At 32.4% G+C, this 26,773-nt stretch overlaps 1 protein-coding gene across 2 annotated transcripts; it reads left to right on the forward strand.

Moving 5' to 3' along the window:
- Position 1: 1 nt before the first annotated feature.
- LOC143246691 (sodium-coupled neutral amino acid transporter 7-like) lies at positions 2-23,476 on the forward strand. 2 transcript variants are annotated; one of them, XM_076493784.1, is made up of 10 exons: positions 2-130; positions 418-846; positions 7,899-8,020; positions 10,387-10,585; positions 12,868-13,003; positions 14,576-14,668; positions 18,744-18,801; positions 20,518-20,780; positions 21,494-21,693; positions 22,874-23,476. In XM_076493784.1, the coding sequence occupies exons 2-10, from the start codon at positions 540-542 to the stop codon at positions 23,059-23,061; spliced, it is 1,566 nt and encodes a 521-aa protein (XP_076349899.1). In that variant the 5' UTR covers positions 2-130; positions 418-539; the 3' UTR covers positions 23,062-23,476. The 2 variants fall into 2 exon arrangements, with proteins under 2 accessions (XP_076349899.1, XP_076349889.1); XM_076493774.1 differs by having other exon boundaries at positions 124-846.
- Positions 23,477-26,773: the final 3,297 nt, after the last annotated feature.

Here is a 26,773-nt window from a genome sequence, read left to right on the forward strand (position 1 = left end):
CCTCTGGATGGAAAACAGGCCTAACATCACGTTTTACGCTATGAAGACCAATACTTTTTGAGATCACGTGGCCAAGGTCGCTGAGTTACAACATAGTTAAGCCGTCGCACAGAGACGGTCGTCCAAATGAGTGAGATTCGTATACTTTTATGTGATAACTTACACCAAGCTTACAGATAATTTCGTTATGTGGAAAACTTTTCTAATTGTTTTAGTCAAATACTCGTTTTAATTTGGAAGTTCTTTGTATTTTATTAATTCTTATATTCCACAAGGGTCATTATATTAAGAATCTTTAATTATTGTTATAACAGTACTTAAAATACGTTCAGAAAGAATATATTTTGGCGTGATAATTCGAATACGTCATACAGTTAGTTCAATGTATGTTACTAATATTAATCTTTGAATCGATAGGTCAAGGTTTTAAGGTCGTTCCCTCCTACTGAGATTACAAGTACGATTGTTGTAAATTTCTGTCACAACTTCCTCTGCTTTTGGTGACATTGGTTGTGGTCCGTCCACTCGTATTCTGGAAGATGCCTATCGGAAGTTTATCAGTTGATTCCAAAGACAGCAGATCTAGAAGGAGCAGACCTTATGATGGGACCTCTGAAGGATTATCATTTTTTCACGAGAGTATTAACAGTAGCGTGGATTTCCCTTCTTATATTCCGTGGCAAACTTTGTCATCTGACGTATCCGAAAAACTTAAGCATGGCTCTCTACGAATTAACAGAAGCAACAGACTCGAGTATACTACCATTACAGAAGAAGGTGAACGATTACTACAGGCGAATGGGCGAAAGAAGAAAGCTCGAGCAGCTATTAATGCTGTCAGAGGAGGTAGGGGCATTTTAAATCTCGTATTAAATTAGTTTTGCGGTTAAATTAATAAGCCACTGTAAATATTAGCTCCAGGATTTATTTATATGTCTGATAATTATTAAACTTAACTGCATCAAAGCACTTAACAAAAATACTCTTTCCATGATGCGTTTATTTACACCCACCCAGCTTTGAAAAAGTAAATGTATGAAAATAAATTACTGGAAATAATAATTGGTATGTTTTTATTATGTGATAAATGGTAAACTCCAAATAAGTTGTAGAGTAAGTTTAATAACAGACTATAATTCTCCGTTATTATTTGAAATTCTCGAAAACACCCTACATATCGTCAAGTACAGCCGTCTATCCATGTATGGCATGTCGATTTTGTAGCTACATTACAACTTGCATTTAGTGCTTATTAAGCTATCGCCCAGCGGTGGAATTTAAGTTGTGTAAGGCCAGGGGCTAATAGTTTTTGTGTTCCCGACATGCCATGTGATTTTATACGGAATAAAATTTAGTGAATCCCCCTTAAGACTATGGGCCCTGGGGCTAAACCCCCCCTCTAGCCTCTACCTAAATGCGCCACTGCTACCACCTCCATGTATTTTTCTGTTTCTTTGTCGTATTTAATTAATATCTTAGACACTTAAATTTTAATCCCATCTGTCTGCTGATCTTTATATTCTTAATAAAGTTCATTGTTCTTTCTCCCTTTCTAAAAAATTGTAACTAAGTTATCAAGATTTAATGCTAACTTATTCTTCTCGATTATGTTTCAATTATCCTAAGTATGCTTTTCATTTTATACGAATAATCTGTCATTATCACTTGCCATCCTTATCATAGAGGCAAATTAGTGGGAGCTTTGTGTCCTTTTTACTTCATCATATGGTAACCTATATTAACATATTTACGCAAGTATTATTTTCTGTTGTCTATTTATCTATCATTCACCCTCCCTCCCTACACATACACGATATTCTAAAACCCATATATCTTCCAAGTCACTTAAACATATAGAAAGTAGCTCGGAACCTAACGGGGTCTTTCCTAACCACTTTCACTTGCCGAGAGTGGTAATTGTACAGCATTTCCCCAGTAACCTAACGAGTGTTACATGCACCCATTTGTAGTAGTTTAGTTGATAACTCAAGAATAATACAATTTTTTTTATCATAATGTCAGTTAAAATACCTTCAACGTCATTATAGTTACACTTGTTTACGGATCAAATAAGTAAAATATTGAGTTATTAACTAAACTACTACAAATTGATGCATCTAACACTCAATTTGTTACTGAAGAAATTCTGTACAAGCACCCCAATAGGTCGTCTATCTTTTTCATTATCTTTGTTTAATTATATCGTTTCTACCATAGGCATTTTTATTTTCCCAAATGCTCCTATTTTTTCAAACAATTTCTGTTTGTAATAACTCAAAAGAAAATTACAAACAATGCATAATACTTCATTTTTTATTGTAATTTCTTAACATTAACGTATTTAAGATAAGTAGTTTACATTTTTGAAATTTTCCTTGACGTTCTTTTATTCGTTTTTTTTTCTTGATATCATTACGCCACTTATTTTACCTGTTACATTCAATATTGACACATTTTTTTATCCTATTTTTGTAACCTTCTGCTTTGTTTCTCAATTTGTAAGTGTGATATAAATCTCTCTCTCTCTCTCTCTCTCTATACTAAGTGTTGTTCCATTGCAAGTCAGTTTCTAATACCTCAATTCTATTTATTTCCTATGTAAACGTCAGTCATAAAATACTCAAACATTAAACCACATCAGATATTATACAATCTTATACTATACTATTCGTATTTTGGGCATAAAAAGAGTCAAGAACTTAATATACAAAGACTATAACAACAGCAAACTTGCAAATCATGGTGGCTTTCTTTTTATTTCCCATATTCTACTCGAACACTTTATCTTACTTGTACGATTTCACATTTCTGAACTTTAAACGTGTACTTCTGACATGGAATCTAATATGTACAGCAAATACTAATTTCTGTGGTACACTGTATAATGTTTATTTATATTAAAAGTACAGGCAGGGAGTTTATAAACTAGAACAAGGTGACCTAATTTATTTTGTAGATAGCTTAAATGTTCAACCTTTGAAAGCCTTAACATTTCTGTATCATTCATTAATACACGAATCTTATGTGAGATATAAAAGTGGGTGAGAGGACTATTGGATAATTCTGAGGAAATTTCTGATAACTTCAACAGTGACAAGTTTCACAGTATAACTTCGGGTACCACAAAAAAGTAAATCGGTGAAAATGTAAAAGAAAAATATACATTCTTGTGCTATTAAAGACAAGACCAGATTAAACTCACCAGGGGCTCAAAAGCTAATGTAATTTTGGATGTATTAAAAATTCTCTGAATTTGTAAACACATTTCAAGGTCAATAAATTTCGAAAGTTTTTCTTGCCTTCCCCTCCGGTTCTTACAAACTCTTCAACCCTTATATTAATTCGACACTAGTTAGAGTTAAAATGTATGTATTGAACAATCAGGTTATCTTTCAGTAGTCGTTCTTTTTATATTAACTGTTTTTAACTTAAGTTTAGATGTAAATATACGAGTCAGAATTAAATGTGAAGTAATAGTATAAAACGTGATATCCGAGTATAATAATATGTCCGAGCTCAACATGTTTGATTCTGCATTAATCAGAAAACCTTTATATAAATGATACGTTTGTTTGTCTGCAACATTTCGCGCAAGCTTTTCGACCAAACTCTACGAATCTTGTGTCATTAGAAAAGCCCTTGTCCAAGGAGTTTGGATTGCATATTGGCTTTTTCATTCAGAATTATCTTAACCTGTTCCCTACTTAGTCCAACTTTTTAATGCAAGGATTATGCGTCACTATGGCACAATCATTGACATCACGTGACGACTGGCTTCGATTTCAACTTTAATTTTTTTGTTTGCAAAGTGTTCCACACAACATTTTACCCTCGTTTAATTTCCTACAATACGAAGTATTGCACCAAATACAATGGACTTTTGTGACTAATTTATATCTAAAATACGCATGCGTAGTTCGTTCAAAACTGTAAGCTAATTACTTTCTAAACACATTCAGACGTTTCTGCATATTCAGCTGTGTAGACAATGGTGTGTAGTTTTATTAAATAAAGTTACGTCTAAGTGAGTTTTTGTCTGACCGCATAAACTAGACCAGGATTTACCGATCAAACATGCAATGCCTGCAAGAAAGCGTGGATTAAATACCGTGCGTGAAACTAAGAGAATAAAGAAAATTCAAGCTAAGAGCATGATAACTACCACAGATGGTTTTCATGGTCGCGGATAGTTATTTTAAATAAACAAACTGTTTATGTATATTTTGAATAACGATAATTATGGTGGAATTCTAAACAATTTCTATAGTAAAACATCGTTTGCTATGTTCTAATGAACTTCAAGAAGTTTCGTAAGAGGTAATCTCGTCTTTGGGACACAGGCTATCACAATCTATAATTGTAAACTAGTCAGTCAGTAGTTCACAAGAAGAGAACAATCGCCAAACTCGTATTATTGCATGGTATGTAAAATTTCAGAAATCTTTCTAAATGTTAAAGCGTGTCAGACTTTTTTTTTTCAACAACAAGTTTTTATAATTTTCTAATATATTTAATAATATATTTGAAAAGCAGATTTTTCTCCTGACGTCATCACGAATTTTTGTCAAGTTTTTTGTGCATCATTCATTTTCTAGCAAAAAGTGAATGTTTAGTGAAATAGCTTTGGTTCTTTTTTAAATAAAAAAACAACAAACTTTTTATCAAACAAACCAAGTGTTGCTATGTAAATGTTCTTCCAACTTTAAACACACAAATAAATCACGTAAAGATTATTTGCACCGAATTTAGTGCATTATCTCTCTAAAATGTACTCATAAATAAAGAAAAACAATTAAATAGCATTGAGTTTATTTTAATTAACACTAAACTGAACTAATTATCTGGAAGTGGTAGTGAGTAGACTTTGTCGTTGTTGATTTCTAATAATAAGCGTCTTTATTGTTGTTGGTGGCATTACTTACGAAACCATTAAGAAAAAAACTGGTAACGTTATATTACGTCTGAGTGTTGACCTCGTACATGTCATGGAGTCGCCACTTTCCGTTTAATTATTCGATTTTTACGTGCGCCAGTTTTTTCGTTTATTTTTTTTAAAGCGTTCCAAATTTGTAATCCCAACCTTTCATGACCTTAATTTATTTCATTTATCATTGCTTTTATCTCAAATTTTGTCTAATAATGCCGAATAATTAATGAATAAATGATGTTAATAAATTATCCATGATGTTTTTGTGAATATTAAAGAACAATTAAAGAAAAAAATGATTTTAAGTTTCATTTAAATTATAACTACCGATTTGTTCTTTTGTTTTTATGTCATGTTGAGATTTATAAATTAATATGATGTGAGTTATTATGTCTTTTTGTAGAACCATAAAGCTAATGACAATAACCAAGCTCTTCACAGTTTAATAAAGATTTCATCATTCGCCACTCATTTTTATGATGGACTCATTTAGTTGTGAGATCTTTATAAAAGTAACTGTCAATCTTTTTCCTATTAAAAGAGTAGAACATGGCCTTTATGTTGGCAGATCCTTCTTGGTTGAATGTCTGTAAATCCGTGAGTTTTCTTAGTCTGTGTGTTTAATACACGTGCCCTTACATTTTGATGGGTTTTGTTTTTTTTAATTTCGTGCAAAGCTACTAGAAGGCTATCTGCGCTAGCCGCCCCTAGCTTACTAGTGTAAGACTAGAGGGAAGGCAGCAAGTCATCATCACCCACTGCCAACTCTTGGGATATTCTTTTACCAACGAATAGTGGGATTGACCGTCACATTATAAGGCCCCCACGGCTAAAAGGGCGAGCATGTTTGGTGTAACGGGAATTTGAACCCACGACCCTCATATTAAGAGTAGAAAGAACGCTTTAACCCACCTGGCCATGCCGGGCCGTACATATAAGCTACCATACACTTTGAAAATTATAATTCTGTTTCTTAAGTCCGAAACTGCTTGTTTCCAAAGTTTTTCACTTACAACACCGTAATCAACTTACGTTGATTTATGTGACACGTCTACTGTCACATTCATTGTTTTTGTAGTCTTTTTCTTTTTATGTTTTAAATTATAATTCGTTTGTTAAATCTCAAGATACCTTTGGCATCTTGTTACGACACACACAGTTTAGAAACTACTGCTTTAAGGTGAACAGTTTTAAATTTATAATATGGTTTTTCTTGTGCATCCTAATCAAAATTAGTGCGTTATTTGAGATGCTTTACGTTTTACAGTAGCAATTTATTGGATATTATTTAAGATGAAGAAAAACTTGATGGTAAAGTCTTGATTACTGACTCTTCCACATCAGCACATGACTCTCAACGTTTAACAGGTCTTCCTGAACGAGGCGCATCCTTAATATTGCCAGTTTCAAACAATTTGATCTCCCAATTTGACATCGTTTTTCATGTTAGTGGATCCTTATTAAATCTTTCTCTAAATTTGTTAGTTATTGTATTCAGGGTATCACCAGTATTCTTGCGCTCATGTACCCACGTACTTGTAACAATACGCTCTTCAAGCGTAAATTGGCTTACATCGGCCATATTTCTCATAAAAAAAAAAAAACAAAAAAAAAACCATTTATAATACATGCGTAATTGAATATAACAATAACATTTGGATGGGTAGAAACTTACGGGCCACCCTGTAGTAATACATAAATTTATTTTATTACACATAAACCATTTTATAAAAATAAATTTATTGGAACAATTCTTTAACGCCTACAACTAAGTGGTCGTTAAAAACTTTTAGTAAACATATTTCATTAAAAAAACTGTTTTTTTTTTTTCGTATACAAAAACTTGTAATCTTTACTAAAAGTCAACCAAATTTTGTAAAGATGCACATGCTGTATAAAACGTTATAGAGCAAATACTTAACGTGTGCAAATGTGTGGACAAACTTGTGTATATTATATCGACGCGAAAGGGTTAATTAATTAATATTTTACAGCGAGACGTACTTCTGATTTTTGTCCATGAGGTATGGTATAATTCTTCAAGTTGCTCATTGGGTCTTTATTTTTCTACTAATATTTTAAGCAGGTGGTTAAGACAATCGGCTCGTAATCTGAGACTCGCGGGTTGGAATCCCCGTCACACCAAACATGCTCGCCCTTTCAGTAGTGGGGGCGTTATAATGTCACGGTCAATTCCACTATTCATTGGTAAAAGAATATCCCAAGAGTTGGCGGTGGGTGGTGATGATTAACTGCCTTTCTTCTAGTCTTACACTGCTAAATTAGGGTCGGATAGCGCAGATAGTCCTCGTGTATCTTTTCGCGAAATTCAAAACAAATCAAACTACTAATGTTTGAGTGAGTTTTCAAATCTGTCAGATAACTGGGCAGATTTTCTGGTATATGTGTAGAAAGGTTAAGTTTGTTGTACAATGGGGATTAAGCTTTCGTATGCATAATGTTTTGTGTTTGTTGCAAGTCTTCTGTCTGTGTCTCGGAAACATTCAATTACACCTTATATGCAAAAAACGGCTCGTTTGGGCTGAGAAAACACTTTACATGAAGAGCGAACAACGTTTCGACTTTCTTCGGTCATCGTGAACCTGACGATGACCGAAGAAAGTCGAAACGTTGTTCGTCTTGTTTGCCCAAACGAGCCGTTTTTGCATATAAATATCACTGATTATTCAATTACACCGTACAGGTGTCTTCTCTGATTGGTATAATGTATGTTTTATACATTTTGAGTGTGGTATCTGGTAAAATTCATTGATTATTAATTGTAAGTCTAACAAGATACCTCGCTCTTAGCCAGTTCCGATTTTTGATACTCTTAATGATTATTCCGTATTGGTTTTGAATCGTAAATTAATCATGAGAAATTTGCACATGTAGCGACTTCGAGGAATTGAGGTTTCATTCTGCTTTGTTTAGTTGATTTTGTAAAAGCACTGTATCTTTTATCCTGTAGGTACCAGTTGGACCGTTGCAGCCTTCTTATTGGTGAACACAGCGCTTGGTTCCGGGTTATTAAACTATCCATCAGCTTACAACAGAGCAGGAGGTGTGTATTTCGCAACATTTATACAAGTGGTAAGTACAAAAGATATCGCACAAAGAATATAAAAGTGATCACTGGAGTTTTATTGATTGCGTAAAACATCAGAATTATATTTGTATCGAAAAGGGAGAAGTGCGTAAAGAACCAGTAAACATGCAACCTTGGGATTCAGCGAGAGTGAAGAACTAATAACTTGCAATCCTGGATCCCAGGTACTTAAACCTACAACGTCCCAAGTTACACTACTGTTTACATCTTGCTGTTAATCTTGCATAATGCAGTAATCCTCCTTAATACATATACTATAGTGCAAATAGAAAGTAAATCAAAATTGCACCATATGGGTACGTTTTCTCGTCTGTCTCTTTACTGACAGACGTGTGTTGGATGTTAGCGTTTCCCTCTACAAAACACAGTTAAGAGGAAAATGTTGATCTCCCACATTAAGATTGACTAATACAGTCTGTGGTTTAAAGGATCTTGAAACAATAAAAAGCTATAAAAAAAAAATAATCCTCTCCCACAACGGTTGGTTCTATGTAACAGTGTAATGCAAAACATCGTGGTTTATATAGAAGCGGTAGTTACTGGAGAAAACCGGTTGTCTTCTGTGATAAGTACATTTAAAGAGTATGCTCAACAGTGTAATGTAATACAGCAAACACTCTGTAACCTTTTGAACCTGCCGCACAGCTTCATTTATTAGTTGTGAATGTTTCATGTTTATAACTGGAATGAAGTAAAGTATTTCAAACGAATATATATAAAAAACAAACTCGTGTATTCTCGCAGTTGTGTAGTTAAAAAAATCTTTCAAAAACTAGATCAAGATACCTAATTAATGGGCCCGGCATGGCCAAGCGTGTTAAGGCGTGCGACTCGTAATCTGAGGGTCGCGGGTTCGCATCCACGTCGCGCCAAACATGCTAGCCCTTTCAGCCGTGGGGGCGTTATAATGTTACGGTCAATCCCACTATTCGTTGGTAAAAGAGTAGCCCAACAGTTGGCGGTGGGTGGTGATAACTAGCTGCCTTCCCTCTAGTCTTATACTGCTAAATTAGGGACGGCTAGCACAGATAGCTCTCGAGTAGCTTTGTGCGAAATTCAAAAAACAAACAAACTTAAGTAACACTTCTTACTAACATACTTCATTATTCTGTTGAAAATGCATCGTTTCTCAATGCTGAAATACATTTTGTCAAAACTGGCAGAACATCAACTAAGTAAAATCCTAATGTGTTATAATATGTTTTATAAATCAGTTTATAAAAAAACCGAAATATTCCGAAAATTCTGTTCGATCTGTGTTCAGATGTACAGAATTGAAAGGCTTACAACAGTTTGGGGTTCGTATTGATATATATCAATACATATGTGTGAAGTTGTTCGAATCCACACGACCTCAAACACATTTCCTGAAAATTCATAGTTTTGTTTTCTTCTTGAAACACCTACTTCTTCACCGCTGCTGTCAACAGTAATTTTACTTTCATTTAATACTATTTTTCTCAGTACTTTATATAACTGCTCAATGCTTTCTAAGAGTAATTATAATATTGATTTGTGTTTAATTTATTTAAATGTTTCCTTAAGTAGCGTAACTAAAGCACTTGCGGAATAGTACTTGTAGACAAAATACATTAGTTCTAATACAGTAAACATGGTAAAATACTTATTCAATTATTTGTGCCTTTATTTTGCAATTAATTAGGTTTCTAATTCTCACCCTTTATATTTGTAACTCTCCGTCTCTGTTGTTACAAAACTTCATTTGATGTTATTAACGTCGTGTAGATATGATTATTTTGTCGAAACTTAGCAGGATAGATGGTGGTTTGTGATTTTTTTTTTTAGAATCATGTATGTAAAATCATGATTGCATCTATTTCTATTCTGTATCAACATTTTAGAAATTAGTGAAGGAAAATATAGAATGACTGAAGCGACGCTCTTGGTCAGTAACTTGTAATTTCGGTTTAATGGAGAGCGAAGCCTGTTTTTTCAAATATAATGCCTATGAGAACACTTAGAGAACTGTAAGCAACTGATTATTCAAAAACTACAATAATACAGATGTTTAATCATCTATGATCGCCATATTTCAAAAACTTCTCAATCTTTTATTTGTTAATGTAACAACTCATTTCCAAACATTTTGTTAACATCTATTTTGATCAGCCAAATTACCTGTCTTAAGTTGCAGCTAAAGTTTTTATTTTTATTTTATATCTACCCTGTAGGTTTGTGAACTTCAAAGCTGAAGGATTCATTTTATGATTTATGACTGTAGTGCCCTCTTGGTGTCTAATGGTAAACTTCCGTTTATAAATTGTTTTTTCTTAATTAAAGCTTGTGTCGCTACTGTTGTTTCATAACTATTTTTTGCTTCATTCTACAGCTGATGGTACTGCTTCTGGGAAGCACAATGATTGTCCTGGCTTACTGTTCGGATATCAATCAAGACAACACCTACCATGACGTCCTCATGTCCATGTGTGGTAAACGAGCTCAGCAGCTATCAGCGATATCCATCTTGTTAACCTGTTATGGCATTTGTATAACGTTTCTCATTATCATCGGAGATCAATATGATAAACGTAGGTCGTTTAAGAGAATGATCATTAGAGTTTACGATGACATGTAGTTGTTAAATGGTGTGATAATTAGAAACAACATCCAGTAAAGCTGTTTAAATAGTGTTCCCATTAGAGATTGCAACAATCAATGAAATTGCTAAATTTTGTAATCATTAGAAATGACGGACCACTGAAGTAACTAACTGGTAGGACCATTGAAAATTAAAACCAGTGGGTTTGTTTTAAAAGTGTAATCATAAGAGACAACAGACCAAAGATGGAAAAGACAGTGGTCAATACAAGTCACAACAACTTATGAAACTACTAAATGATGGAAATGTGAATTATTGAAAAGTAGTACCATTACTATCACATAATAATTAATGATCTTTGTTTTACTATAATGAGGAAAGGCCCATTTTTCGAAAGCGATCGGATTAGAGGGTTTTCGAATTTCTATCATTAATAACCTAATGCACATTTTCACCAGAAACTTAAGAAAAGAAACTATGGGAACTTTGTTATTGAACATAATTTTTTAAAAAATTTAACAAGTGACTCTTGGATAAATATATCTTATTTTATTAGTTTGATCGCTTCGGTTTGTTTTGCACTTCGCGTAAAGCTACATGTAGGCTATCTGCACTAGCCGTCCCTAATTTAGCAGTGTAAGACTAGAGGGAAGGCAGCTAGTCATCATCACCCAACGCCGACTCTTGGGCTACTTTTTTATCAACGAATAATTGGATTGACCGTCACATTATAAAGCCCCCACGGCTGAAATGGCGAGCATGTTTGATCGTATATTGAGAATTCATTATTTTCGCTGTTTTACTAAAATATGACATTTAAGTCGATTGTAACTTAGTACAAGGAAAGTAGAAATCCTTCAGAGAAAATGTTTTTGCTCATTTTGGTTATGAAGATAGTCTTTCAAACGTGAGACTACAACCAGAATTGTCATTACTGTTTTCTAGAGTGAAATGCATGACCAGTGGGAGCTAAATAGAAAACGTAAATTCAATAACATATTATATAACATTTTGAGATAAAAACATTTGTATGTATATTAATGTGCGAGTAGTACAAAGATGTATTGGGGCTTTATTAGATACTGGAGCCTCGTAATAGATAATCTTGCTTATATCATAAATAAATCTGAATTAGGCCCCTACAATAAGAACTTTACAAAGTTTTCTCTTGTGTTCGACGAAGTAAGAAAACACTTGATTGAACTTTTTGGCCTGTTGAGAACGGTTTATCAGAGGTTAGATAGTTGTTCTTCCAACCAAATGCCTCTGAAGTACTAAACTTTCTCTGAATGGTGAAGTAGAGCATCCTTCATACTTCGTACACTTGATACTCGCAAGTGATGCTAGTGTCACAATATGGTGATAGGAGTGTAAACTTCTAAGTTTGTTGCTACAATAACGGTCTCAGTTTCACTGGAGTAACTTTTCCTACTTGCTTATAAACGATTTCCACCGTTTCTTTTGGAGAGTAAACAGTCGAGTTGCATAACTCTGTCAAAGGCTGGTAGAAATGTGTACTCGTGTAGTTTACATTTAACTAGGTTAATATTTGTGGCTTATAACCCATACAACGATTGAAAATAAAACATGCTATGGTTTCAATTTGAAAAGACCAATAATTTTCAGTTAATACCGAGACACAAATTGAAAACCTAGTCCATCCAAATACATATTTTCTGTACTTTCAAAGTTTCGAATATCAATCAAACTAACTAAACTAATTTCCCGACTTCATGCGACGACTAGTAAGGTCATGTAATATATTTACACGTCAATGATGTTGTTGTTTTCATATTGCTCTTATTTTGTTGGATGTCCTTGTGTGTGTGTGTGTGTGTGTGTATGTATGTATATATATATATTTTTTTTTTTTTTTTGTTTTGTTTCTGTGAGCTTCTATAAACAATACTTAAAATTCCGTAATTCGAAAACAGTGGAACTGATTTTGGACGATTTGTATTCTTGCTTGCAAAAATAATGCAAAACGCAAGTTAAACGAACAATATTGATAATCCTCGCAAATTTGTTGTTCATGTTTATTATTGTTTACAGCAATATTTATCACGTACATTTTGTTCAATATTTGTAGTATTTAGTTAAAGTACTGATTGTTGTTCTTAATAAGAACATAATATTGAACATGGATGGTGTGAACAGAGATGTTCACCAAATAATATTTTCATGTCGATATACTCATTCGGGATATTTTTAAGGTAAAATATTTTGTAGAATGTTTGTTTTGCTAATATGTTATTCTAACTTTTATTTTAGTGTTTGCTTCTCTATATGGAGATGATTTCTGCCACTACTGGTATTTGAATCGACACACGTCGGTGTTTCTTACTGCGCTGATATTCATACTTCCCATGTGCTTCTTTCAACGACTGGATTTTTTGAGATATGCAGGGTATGAAAAAATTGTTTATCATTTGTTAATTTTGAAAGATATGTTTGGTTGTATCGAAATTAATCATGAAAATCAAAACAAATGTTTATAATGGCACTTGAATATAAAACACAACTAGATGAATGATTTTTTTTTTGTTGTTGTTTAAGTCTCACCAGTTTGGAATTATTTAATATATGCAATTGAAGTATTTACTTACTTTTATTTCCACAATTATTTGGAATATCTGCTATCTTTGCTGACTGCTTTTAACCTGTGCCAGTTAACGCATCTCTAACAGCTAAATGTTGTGGCCACGTGAAACTCGAAACCTGAGCTTGAAAAGCTTTCAGATTTTCTTTATCAAGTGAACTCGCAGCGTGTCAAATATATTAAGTGTCGGAGCGAAATTAACAGTAAGAGTTTTTCTTTTTAGTGATCACTTTAACGACATTTCAGCGGCTTGTCATTCAAATTAATTGAAATATATTTCGTATCTTATCAACCTTAGTAAATCTGGGTATTGGGAGTTAATATAGGTGTTGGTTCTTGTTTCACGAATGGTTGATTAACTTGGAATTTTTTCTTTTCAAGTAGTATTTGTTTTGCAGAAGAGGAGGGAACAAGTACCCTAACCCAAAAAGTATATAGAATAATTTTACAATAAAATCTCAATTTTTAAATAAATTCAATAATTTCAATGCCACTTCAAAATTAAATAAAATTGTAATTATAGTTGTTGATTTATGCCGAAAATGCTATTTTTACCGAGAAATACTTTTTTTATTATTTCGTTTAATATTGTTTGGAAGAAAGTTCATAATTGTAAACGGTATGATATCATTATATAAGAGATAACTATAATATGATAAGTTAAGAAACAATTCAAGTAATATAATGATATTTGAAAGATGTATAAGAAACAAAACTAATTCTTCAACAGTAACAAGATAGAAATCAAGAGATCGTCCTCAAGATTTTCAAATATCTTCAACTTCTTAATTTTAAAACTTATAATTTCATATGCTTCATATCAAGTTAACAGGAAGTTGTTCATATAATCGAAAACGTCCAATATTCTGCTCCATTAATATTTACGTTGTGTTCTTGTGTTGTATTAAAATTTGTTTTTGCCGGAATTTATAATTTACTTAAATAAGATCGTGAAGAGTATAATACTGTTTAATGAGTTGTAAAATGTGGTCATTTCAAAATCCTAGCGCAAACTTCTGGAACCTTGAAGCAAACGAAAATTAACTTGTCATGCTAAGCCTAAAGATAAAATAATTTTAACATATTAGAATGAAAATGTAAATACATAACGTTTATTATTTTTGTTGTTATTGCTTTCAGTGTGTTTTGGTATCTTACGAGTTTCACTATTACAAAAAAATATTAAGTCATATATTTTAAAAAATAAGGTATGAAGCTTTTTGTAATCAGGCACACATTTTATGTGCACGAAGTGTGGTCGTCTTAGTTTTATGAATTGTGTATGTGTGTACGTATAATAGTGAAATAATACTTGGGAATATTTAAATGTTTAAGACTTTATTAATTTACCCAAAATGATCATTTGGTTTTACTTTTCAGCTCCTTGGGGATCTTTGTCATGTTGTTTCTAGTGTTTCTGATGGTTTACGAGTACTTTACTATCGATGTATCGCCTGAAAATATCAAACTCGTGTAAGTATTTTGGAACTTGTTAAAATATTTGTTATATTTAAGGTTATGTTTTGCATCTATGTATATTATAAAAAAATGATATCAACAATCAATATGCAATTAACTATATCCTTTTGTTTTTTATATTGATATGGGTACACGCAATTTTTACATCCTTGGGAAAATAGAGATGTGATCATTCTGACATGAGACTGAGGTTATATAGAAAAAAAGTATGAAGAATACTACTTTAATATTTATCTAAAAACGTTCTTGTGTATAAATGTTTCACTAACAGCTAGAGTCTAACGCTTAGATCATCTTAATATTTTTTTTGGTAATTTTCTTCCTCAAACTACTTTCTGCAACTAGATATAAAATAAAAATGTGTGATATATTTTGTTTTGATATGACACTTACCTAAACATTTTACTTTCACATCAATTATTGGAAAAAGTGTTCTAGTCTATAGTTTTTTGTTTTTTTTGTCAATGTACTTTCTGTTTTCATAAACATTGATTTGCCAGTTCTATATCATGTACCACAGAGCTCGCAAATTTCGAAACTTACCTAAACGCAGTTTTCCGTACAAAAATAATGTGATGGGAAGGTGGTAGCTATTCGCTAATTTCGTTTATGAGGTCATAAGAATTAAAACTTAAAAAAACTTGTTTATAACGGTTAGAAAGATAAAAATGCTGCTAAAACTTTTAGAAAATCATGGGAAAAGTTGCGAAAACTTTCCTCCGATTCTTTATCCAGTAAATAAATTGAAGTAATTGGAATCAAAATAACAAAATCTAATATGTTGTTGTATGATTTTATTATATTATTTCTTTTTATTTATTTGGGATACATTTTGAGTATTTCTAGTACAAAGGGCAAGATAATAAAAGACAAGCTCGAAATATCTGACATTTATAACTATAACAAAGCAAAAAAGTAACTGGAATATGTCGGCCAGTCATGAAAAACGAATAATCTGTCGGATAGTTTCTACTGGTTAATTTTTTTTACGTTTTCTTCATTAAGAATAGCGTGTAATGGATTACTTAAAGGTTAACACATCATAAGAATGTCTGTTGTGGAGATGGTTTTACGAGAAAATTAAAATTAATTACTTTCAAAACAGTGAAAGTCAAGCGGGGAAGATTAATTTGTGTAAACACACGACAGAAAATCCGAATGTAATATTTGGTCACGTTGGACACACTGATTTCATAGGATTGCGAATTCAAAGTTCATAAAATAGTTTATATTTTAATAACTGATTTTTCATAATTCAGTTACGCAATTTAAAAATATATATTGTTTTTTCCCCTCCTTACATAATTTTATTTTTCTAAATTTTTGAAGATAACCATTTGATCTAAGTAAGAGTTTTTCATTTACCACAATGGACATTAATACTATGTTTATGTTTGGGTCTAGGACGCTCAATATGACTCTTGCGTCGCGATTGGTCTAGAGCAGGGGTTGGCAACCTCTTTCCGCACAGGGGCCAAAGGCCATGTCTGTGAGCTGATGGAGAGCCACATTAAATTACAAACTTGAATTTTTTTTTTAGGATAACCACCGGCCGGGTGATGTGATATTTCGTTTGGGGACTGAGGGCTGGATGATTTCGGCTGGCGGGCTGTAGGTTGCCGACCCCTGATCTAGAGAAATCTACAGCCAATGGTTGTCAACATTTTAAGTATAGCAAAATGTGTACCGATTTCAATGGAAATGATTCTCCGATGTAAAAGTGCACATCTCGTTTTGTGAAAAAACTGTTCTTGATTGAGAAGAATAGATATCATTCTCGGACTCAGCGTACAGGAATAACTGTAGAACATGTAATAATTTCAAGACAATAAAACAGGCTCATTTATCAGAAAACATATTGCTAAAGTAGAAGTTGACAGATTTGTAGTTAAAACAGCGTTAAAAAGACCTTTGTTTACTTAGTTAAGTATCTTAGAACATGTTATAAACCTCTATTGCTGTACATGCACGTGGCTTTCCGTTTAACTGTATTAATTTTATACTTATTTCTATTAAGAATTACTTAATGTTAACTTAAACCTACTTTTTTCTGTTTATTACTGTAATCAATAAAGCACATGTTTAAAAGTAGTTTTGGTTCTTTCTGACAGGCAACGTATTTTTTTCGTCCTCTCGGGTTTTCGGCCGCTTCTTAATTTCTTGGTTTCCTTCTTTTAAGCCTCTGTCTTTATTTCTTTTTTATAACCACGCCAACAGGGCCATTTCTTTCCGGCTCTGCATATCTGTTTTCAGTATTTGAATTGTAATACTATAATCGTAGGGATGTTTCCGTAAACTACACAGCAGCTAAACAAGGAAGGCGACCGATCTCTTCAGAACTTTTCTAACCACTTGTTTCTGTAATCCCTAATCCATTAGTCTGACCAATGGTTGACCGCTTTCTCACTTCTCTCAAGCCAATATGATTCTTACAACACGCTTCATAATAAGAGGCATGAGTCAAAGATAGGAAAGTCTAGTTCTTCAGAAGTCATCTTTACCAAAGTAGTACAATAAACACTAAGGTTTTTTCTAACATGCTAGAAGAACAAAACCGTCAAATGTGAAAAGCTCCAATGTTTAACAGAGTTAAGCGACATTATCACACAAAGAATAAGAGGGTATAATGTATGTGTGAAAGATAAGATAACATAAAAAATAGGTTTTTTTTCGTATAATTGTTCAATAGTTTGTTGTATTTGTTACTATAAAGATACATTTTATATTTGTATTTAAATCTGTTTCAATACAAGAATGTCCAGGTTCTTAATACTAGTCAGTGTTAAGTGATGTGAAAATAGAAGTGTCGCGAGGAAATATTTTATCCGATTGCAGAAAGTTTACTTTTCCATAATCCTAACTCAAAAGCTTCTAAGCTACTTGATTGTTGAAACCGATATGTATTGCTTGATTAACTAGTATGTTTTTTGTTGTTTTTTAATTCAAGAAATGAGTTTAAGTAGAAACTTCAAATAACATTAATCATTATTAAATCTGTTCTTCATACATGAATAGCAATCGTTAAGGCTAAACACAGTGGCGAACTGATGACGTCTGGTGCCTGGTTGTAAAACAATATGCCTCCCTTCCCAATCCTTGGTTAGGTGTTCACAATTTTTTAAAATTTCGTTTCAACTACGAGATATCGGAGTATTTCAATCTAACATTGAAAAACCAAAACTTCTCTCGGACGTTATGTATCTAATGATACTTAATGTCAAGCATACTAAAAACATTCTAATGAATCTTCGTCTTATGGGGAAAGATAAATTCTGGTTAAGGTGATTGTTAATTTGGTGCCCACCATTTTACCAAACCTGAACAGGAAACTTTAAGATTAGAAATTTATCAACAGATAAAGAAGTAAGCTGCTATTTTTTATCTTTGTAGTTGTGGGGTTACTTTCACTGTATGAATATTAGTTATTAGACTGTGTTAACTGTTCTGTTCTCTTAACACAGTATTCTGAAACGCTTTTCACACAACACTCTTTGATATAACGCGAAATACTTTTTCCTTTTCTATGAAAACTTTTATTAGACAAAGTTTGGTATTATTTTCTTTTCCTGTGGTTTAATCATGCAGTTTTCTATATAGTTTTCCAACATCATTTTTTTTTCTTATTTATACTCGTGAAACAGCCATGTGAACGTCTTTTCTTATTTGTTTGTTTGAAATTAATCGCAAAGCTACTCAATGGGCTATCTGTGCTCTGCCCACCACAAGTATCGAGCCCCGGTTTCTATTGCTGTATTTTACTAAGTTATAATTGTCTTGCACATATTGATCCGTTTATATTACAAAACATTTTTTGTCTTTCTTAAACTCGGTCAAGCCAGAAATTCATTCTTGAACTTTTCATAGCACTGCTGTTTCTATCGCTATTTGTGTTACTAGCCTACATATAAGATAATTTAATACATCTGGGAATATTACGTTGCTTTGCCATTGTTGAATTAAGAATATTCTTCTATTATTCCTTGATTTTAAGATTAAAATTCATTAAACATAATTTGACGTATGTCCGAAAACTGAAATATGGTTTGTTTGTTGTTTTTTTTACCTTCAGGCCCATTCGTGCGGTTGACGTTTTTGTTGTGGTTCCCGTTTTCAGCTTTGCATACCAGGTAAGTTTCTTTTTGATACACCATTATAGTATGAATAAGTTATATTTATCCATTTAAATATATAAATTGACAAATACACCTAAATAAATAACTATTAAGCTTGTAAATTTATAAATTATATCGTCATATGATTTGTTTATTTCGGATATTCACTTAAAGCTACTCAAAGGCTATCTGCGCTAAACACCGCTAATGGGATGGCAGCTAGTCAACAGCATCCATCACCTACGTCTATGTTACTGTGTCACCGAAGAGAGAAATCTGGTTTTTACCATCATAAAGTGTCTACACCCTCAAAATGAGGAGAAGAGTTTAATTTTACTTTTTGAACGGTAACTACTTGGCCACTCGCAGCCCGTCATAATAGGAGATGTTCTGTGTTTCGCATTATTATTGAAATCCTGTAGCAGTAACACATTGTTTTATGGATAATCTTGTGAAATATACAACTGCGTGTGAATTACGCTTGCGTATAAGTTAGCATAAAGAGTAAGAGTTCCTTAAAGTATAAACGCTGAGTATAATGCAAGTGCGTTACACAGTTAAAGTGTTATATTAGTAAATATAGCGTTAAACGTTCTGTATATGTATAGTATATCTCCTCTACAGTGCGATTTGTTACTTAGTCTGTTCTGCAGTAGTTGTTTTCTTTTTTTCTATTCATAGCTCCTGCTTTGTTCATTGAACAAAGTCCATAATGTGCACTTTGGCTAGTAATGTGTTAAGGGGATACTAGATGAAAGACAAATCTTTCAAAGTTATTGTAGAAAAATGTAACAGAACTTTTCAGAGGATAGAACTCAGACCTGAATAACAAAGAAAGTATCATAAAAGCAACAAGAACATTAAAACAAGTTTTTTTCTCGTACTGTTTTGTGTGGTCTAATTAATTTATAAGAAGTAACGGAGAAATTCTTAAATAAACCATCAGCAGGCCAGTCGTAATGTAACTGCCTCGGATAAGATATCCAGTGGTTTGACGCGCATGTTCATGTTGAACAACCATAATCATTAACATGTGGATTACATGTCATGTCTCCGCTCGTTTATAATGCACATAACAATATCAAATAATCGACATATTTTTTGCTCTTTTCTTTTACATTTAGGTAGCCACAAAAAAACATAAACTACTCTTAAAAATCAAATGTAGTTTTAGGATAAATGAAAATAATATTGAAAAAGAAATACGTAATAATTGGCTAGTTTCTTTATAAAATATCTATCTAAATAAGTTTAACTTATTGAGTTGAAGTAGTTGAATGGGTGGTTCAATACCTCCAAGAGTATTTGATTTGGTATTTTCATTTTTGACTTGATTATAATTTTGACTGTGAAACTGTTTCAATTGGATTAGCGAATTTCATGTTATGGAAAGTTGTAGTAGAAAAATACTGATCTAATAAAGGTTCGTTCTGCAGATATAGGTCATTTTATTTAAACTAAAAGAAATTTATGGTAATAAACTAATGTGTATTAAAGTTAATAATCTATATTTTTTGCTTTCTCACAATGTTGGCAACATGTACCTGCAAAGGCGTGTATTTCAAATATATAAATGTATTTAACAATATACTAGCTTGATTATCCCATAGTTATAGTACCTTTAGAAGAGAATTTAAGTTTATATTAGTATATACACATCTAGTTAAGTCATAGAACTTTAGCTTAGAAGGGCATAATATGTAATTTCCTCCTTTGTATCTTATTTTCCAGACTCACGAAGTTGTTGTGCCCCTTTATGCTTGCATGGGGAACAGAAACCTGAAAGATTTCACGAAAGCTACCATATTATCTATGAGCATCCTGTTCTTTATTTATTGTGTGGCAGGTTCGTTTGGTTACCTAAGCTTTGGAACCACTGTACCCCCGGATATTATGCAAGGATATAATGCCAAGGATCCACTGGTACTCATTGGCATTGCAGTGCTAGTTGTAAAAATGATTACAACTTACCCCCCTCTGGCACTTTGTGGAAGGTAAATCTTCCAGTTGTGGCGCGGATATCTTTCTCCACACTTTATGTAAATTCATTTGAAACATATATGTAATATAAAGGAATAAATTATTTAATATTATATTGCACTTAAGTTTTTCCTCCCATGAAATATGCCTCGATGACTGAAATCGTCAGGCTGTCAATAAATGAAATCGTAAAGTTAATAATATACTTTAAATCTGTAAAGTTGGTAAAATATAGTTTAGGGTAATCGTGAAAAATCTATTCCATTCACCAAGTGATCTTTTAATATGTGAATAAGAACATCTGCAAATAACATTTTCCGAGGACAATCTCCTCACTGAGAAGTTGTTACTTGATAGAAAAAATACGTGCTATAAATTTATTCCCTAAAAAAAAAATGAATTGGTCAGGTATTCAATAATTATACATTAACATATGAACTAAAAGGAAGCTAATCGCACTTTCAATTCGAGAAGCTTCCATCAGTTCACGTAGGTTTATCGTGCGACTTGAATGGTTTTAAATGGAATTTGTGTCGAGTATCTCTAATGAGAGATGTGACGTGTTACTTTATGGTAATATATACTGATATTGGTACATATATTTTATTTTCAAAGAAAATAATTTGCCAGTTTACCTATACACTTATAAAAGGTATACATTTGTTGTCTTGGTTAATTTATAAGTAAAAAATTAATGTTTACTGTGTATGAACGGACCTTTTCATAGAGGTGCTTTGGATGGACTTTATGCTGAACTGACACACCTTCCAGCTGATGAGTTCATTTATGGTGAGAAACGGAGAAGATTCATCATAAGCACCGGCTGGTTTTTCTCGACTGTCCTTCTAGCTGTCTTTACTCCGAACATTGGAGTAGTTATCGAACTTTTGGGTTGTCTTGCCTCTGCAAATGTCTTTATTTTTCCAGGTAAGTTTAAGAGCTTTTAGGTAAATAATTTATTTTAAAGAAATACAGTTGAGACGCGTATATTAAAGTTCACAATCAGTTTTTTTATTATAATCTGCAGAGTTATACAAGCTAAAATACTGAACTTGTTTGTCGAAATCTGAAACTATATAAACTAAAAAAAATGGTTTTTTTTAAACAAGAGTTACACAAAACATATTCTTTGTAATTAGTTTTAAAAAATATTTTTTGTTATGGTTATTAAACTAAAAAATTGTTTTGTTTTTTTGTTCGAAATTTAGGACTATACAACAAAAAATGAATTTTATTTAAAACTAGGGTTATGCAAACAAACCAAACCGTTAATTTCATTGTTATAAATAGTATATACAATTTCGTTTTGTTTTGTTTTGTTTTTTACACAGCTGTATTCGTCTTGCAAAAAGTATTAATATCACACACAGTTTGATTATTGTTTATAAAGTTGTTAGTTTTGTATTGAATTTAATATTTTCATATACTTGGATCTAACATTAGGCCAGAAAAATCATCTGTGAATTAACAAGCAAAATTCTTTTACAAATCTCAACCTTACATACAGGGTGGCCCGTAAGCCCCTACCCATCCATATGTTGTGTCTAAACAACGTTATAATACTAATGATGAGTTGAAGTCAGCTGTTACCTCGGCATTTGGAACAATAACCCCTGCTATGTTGAGGAAAATGTCTCGCAGAACATGGCGTCGCATAATATTATGCAGCGAAAATGAGGGACAGCACACAGATACACTGGATACATAAGATATATGGATGGGTAGAGACTTACGGGCCACCCTGTACATCTTAAACCAATTTCTGTTCAGTCTAAATATTCAGTTTTGTTTTGACCACTCACATTTTCAATATGAAGAAATAAATCTTAATATACCCGGCACTATTTGTTTATGTGACTCACTGTCAGTTAATTTGTGAGTTCAGTGGTGTGCATTCGTTTACCTAGCTTCGTTTTACCCAAAAGGTCTGTTTTGTGTAATATTTTTATAATTACGTCCACAACTATTTCCACTGCTAAGAAATAACCAGTGTATATTTTCGTGATAGTTAAAATGTTATATTGTCGTTATGATCTCTTGAATTGGATAATACCGTAAACAAAAACTACGGTTTTCAGAAAATATTTGTTTTCTGCTCTTGTTTCAGGCTTGTGTCTGATATCGGTTGTTTTGAAGGATGATCCAGGGATTCGTCAATGCAAAAGTTTTATGTTCCTTATACTGTCTGTTGTCATGATCACCTTCGGAGCTTTTGTATTTGGTGTTGTATTGATCCAGGTTATTTTATTTGATCTTACTTCCGAGGGTGAAGTGCATGAAATTTTATGTGTGTAGCACTTTGCCCTGTGACTTCTTTTACTTCTACCAAAATTACTTTTTGTTGCTACAGAAATAATAAAATTAATCTTACAACAACAAGGATGTTTACAAAAATTGCGTTGAGATGATCTTCATTCTACAAAACTAGATAATTTAAAAGCGAAATAAATGATTGTGTGTTACTGTTTTATTTACTTGATTATATTGTTTCGGAATTTTCGATGTTTTAATTATTTCAAATTGTGCATATTAATCAATGCATAGTTTGTTTGTTTTTTTAATGCTTCTCTTGTACTTCTTAGCGTTTTTATTTGCAAGGTGATAAATTTACCACTCTGTAAAGCAAAAATGATTGCAATTATTTTTTCCTTTTCTTAAATCTCTCTGTTGTGAGAATTTTAAAGTTTTAATAAAGTTATTTTTATATGAATTTAAATTTAGTCTTAATAAAGTGTGTGCCACTGGTTCAATAAAAATCAGTAAACACGTACTACTTAATATTGGGTAAACTTTAAACCTAGACTGATATGTAAAGAAATAAATACATGCAGTAGAAACTAAAATTATTGGATAAAAACCTACTGGTAATAATTCCCACGTATTTAATACAAAATGCTGTTAATTAACTAATTAATACCTTCAAACTTCCCATCAGTATAATGATATTTCAATATGTGGTTGTTGAATGTTTAACAAACAAAAGTAGCTATAATGACAAGGTCTAATGATCATGTGTCCTCATTCCTTTTATTGTACAAGATAGGTTGCATGATCTTTTTATTTATTAGCATGTTGTGGATTAGCAGTGTAAGACTAGAGGGAAGAAAGGTAGTCATCACTACCCACTGCTAACTCTTGGGCTACTCTTTTACCAATGAAAAGTGGGATTGACCGTAACATTATAATGTCCCAACCGCTGAATGGGCGAGCATGTTTGGTGTGACGGGGATTTGAACACACGGCACCTCAGATTACTAGTAGAGCATCCTAACCACCTAGTCATGCTAGGCCTAAATTACTTTTAACTTTAAAAAATCAGTTTTCTCAATATGTACACATTGTTGCTTTAAGTTTTATTTTAATTAATACATATAATACATTTAGTTTTCTGTGTATCATATTTTCTTTTTTAATTTAGATTTGCTATTATTTTTGCACAAATACCAGTTTCACTTTCCGAACAGAAGTTTTTTACTTATTTTTTCTAAGTAACATATTTTTAATTTTTTAATAACATACCGCGTGGTGCAAGTTGAATTAACTCTGAAAAACAGTTACAGTACTTCCTCCATCTTGTAATAGAGTGAACTAGAAGAACTACAAATTAAGTTTACGTTGCTTCCGAAATAATGTAGATGTGGATATTTTAAACTCGTATGTTATTTAAAATCATAAACAGTGAACAAAAAGGGTAAGATAGTCGTTTGTTTGTTTAGAATTAAGCACAAAGCTATACAATGGGCTATCTGTGCTTTGCCCATCACGGGTATCGAAACCGGTTTTTAGCTGTATTCGTCCGCAGACATACGGATGTGCCACTAGCGGAAAAGATAGTCGCACTCTTTAAGTTAAATTAAATAAAATTATCAAACTTTATTTTAGTGGCAAACTGTCATTAGAGTATCCAAACTCTGTTCAGAATGGTGAATCACACTCCACATTTTAACAAAGTCCATAAATTGACCGCTGACCTAATGGTAGATTTTAAATAAATAAATTTAGGTTTTTAAACTTGGAACAGCTCAAAAATACTGTTTAAACTGTAGTAACACACATCAATGCATAAGCCTTTTCAGTGGTATTGTTTAATAAACCATTGTTAGATGCTAATTTTTAATTACGTTTTTCCCATGGAAAGAGGTTTATTTTCTATTTATCTTTTTTATCAACAATTTCATCTATGTCCAAACATGTATATTGACATGTAGTTTCCTTACATATATATCCAGCAAGTTCATTTCAATCCTTACAGACTAAAGTGGAAACATTCGATAAATTTCCCTATCTTCTAATTTTAAAGTGATTTAATGGTAAACAAAATATCAAATTTACGAATTTTTGTCTTGATTTCTTTATATTTCAGCCAATACAACTTTTCTATGTATAACGAGGAGTTACGATAGCCCCCACAGACTGAAACTGATAAATTTGGAATTCGTACCTGTCTTGCGATTTTATAAGTGTCAAATATCAATAAATTTGCAAAATTATGATTTTAAGCCTACCGATTTTTTATATTTCGATCAACCTAGGTGAGAGTTTACACAAAAATACATTGCTATCGCATAGACTGAAGCAAACGGATATAATTGTGAACTTCTTGTGGTAAAGGTTTAAAAATGAACGCTATGTATGCAGTACATAGTTTAAGTATTTTAATTTCATACATTCCAGAAAATAGGTCTCTTACTTGACTAGAAACTGCCTATATTTCAAGTATTTAATTGATTAAAGTAAATGGAGGAGACATATCATTCATTTTTGTCCCCTAAGAGTAACAATTATTTTCTGTATAACCTTTTAACCTGCACTCATTGCACAAGATAGAAGCAACACTTTTGAGTAAAAACATCTTATTTCCTTGCTTAGTAATTTCAAAATATTGTATTTTCAAAATGTAATTGGTTAAAATTTTTGGTGTAATAGTTATACTTTTCTATAATATGTGAGCATTATGCTCTTTTCGAAAATTCTAGGACACGCAGGTCCATTATATCTCTATGCCTGTATCTTTATCTTTCATGCAAAGATAATCCAGTATAGTTGAGAACATATTTACTAAGACCGTAAATAACTGTAATCCGGTTACTCTTTGTAAGCTTATTAGAGAAATTTCAACAAAATGGAAAAGGTGTTTTAACATAATGATTGATTACTGTACACGTGTAATCTACTTTAAATTAACAGTATGTGCTAACTTTATAAATAAGGTCACGAGAATGAGTTAGTTACGGAAATCCAGATAAGGCATGTATTTCAGGGCATATTTATTTACATTTATTACACGATGAAGGGAAATTACCCAATCAATATCTTTAGGAGTTTACCCGCTTGTTCCACTGCATGCCGCCGGCGGAAAACTCAAGTGTGTCAACCACAGCAATTAAGATAGATACCATGGCAAAATGATTCCACAAAATGGAAGAAGAGGACGTGTTGCTAGAGTTACACTGTTAGACCGGCATAACAGTCAGAAGTTGTCGTGACACTTGATCTCGGAAGTTGTCGAAAATAAGATTTAACAAAGGCACGTTTCTAGGCCTCTACGACCGGTGGATGTTGCTATGACAACAGAAGTTGTCATGAAATCGTGGTATCAATTCTATAAAGTTGGGCCAGAGAGAGCATTGTTAGGCAGCCATGACAATCAGGTAACAGAGGGTCTCAGCATGTTGTCAATGTCTAGATTAAGACACACGGTAGTGCGTCATACGGCCAAAACAACATGGAGGTCACATTATATATTATTAACAGAAGTGATCATTTAGCAGTTTTCCACTTTATATAGCACAGACTGTGGTAATCCAAATTATAACGTATTTTAAGTGAATGTTTTCTGCTGGGCTCTTACTTTCCATACCAAATTTCAAACCAAGTTATTAAGAAATACACGACATATAAACTCTCCAATTCTGATTGAAGAACGTCCTTTTTTTTTTTTTTTTCTTTGTACGGAAACACTGTGTGATAGAAAACATACTAAACTTTCATGAATTGTTTTTTTTTT

This window comes from Tachypleus tridentatus, chromosome 1 (assembly GCF_004210375.1).
Source record: "Tachypleus tridentatus isolate NWPU-2018 chromosome 1, ASM421037v1, whole genome shotgun sequence".
NCBI lineage: Eukaryota > Metazoa > Arthropoda > Merostomata > Xiphosura > Limulidae > Tachypleus > Tachypleus tridentatus.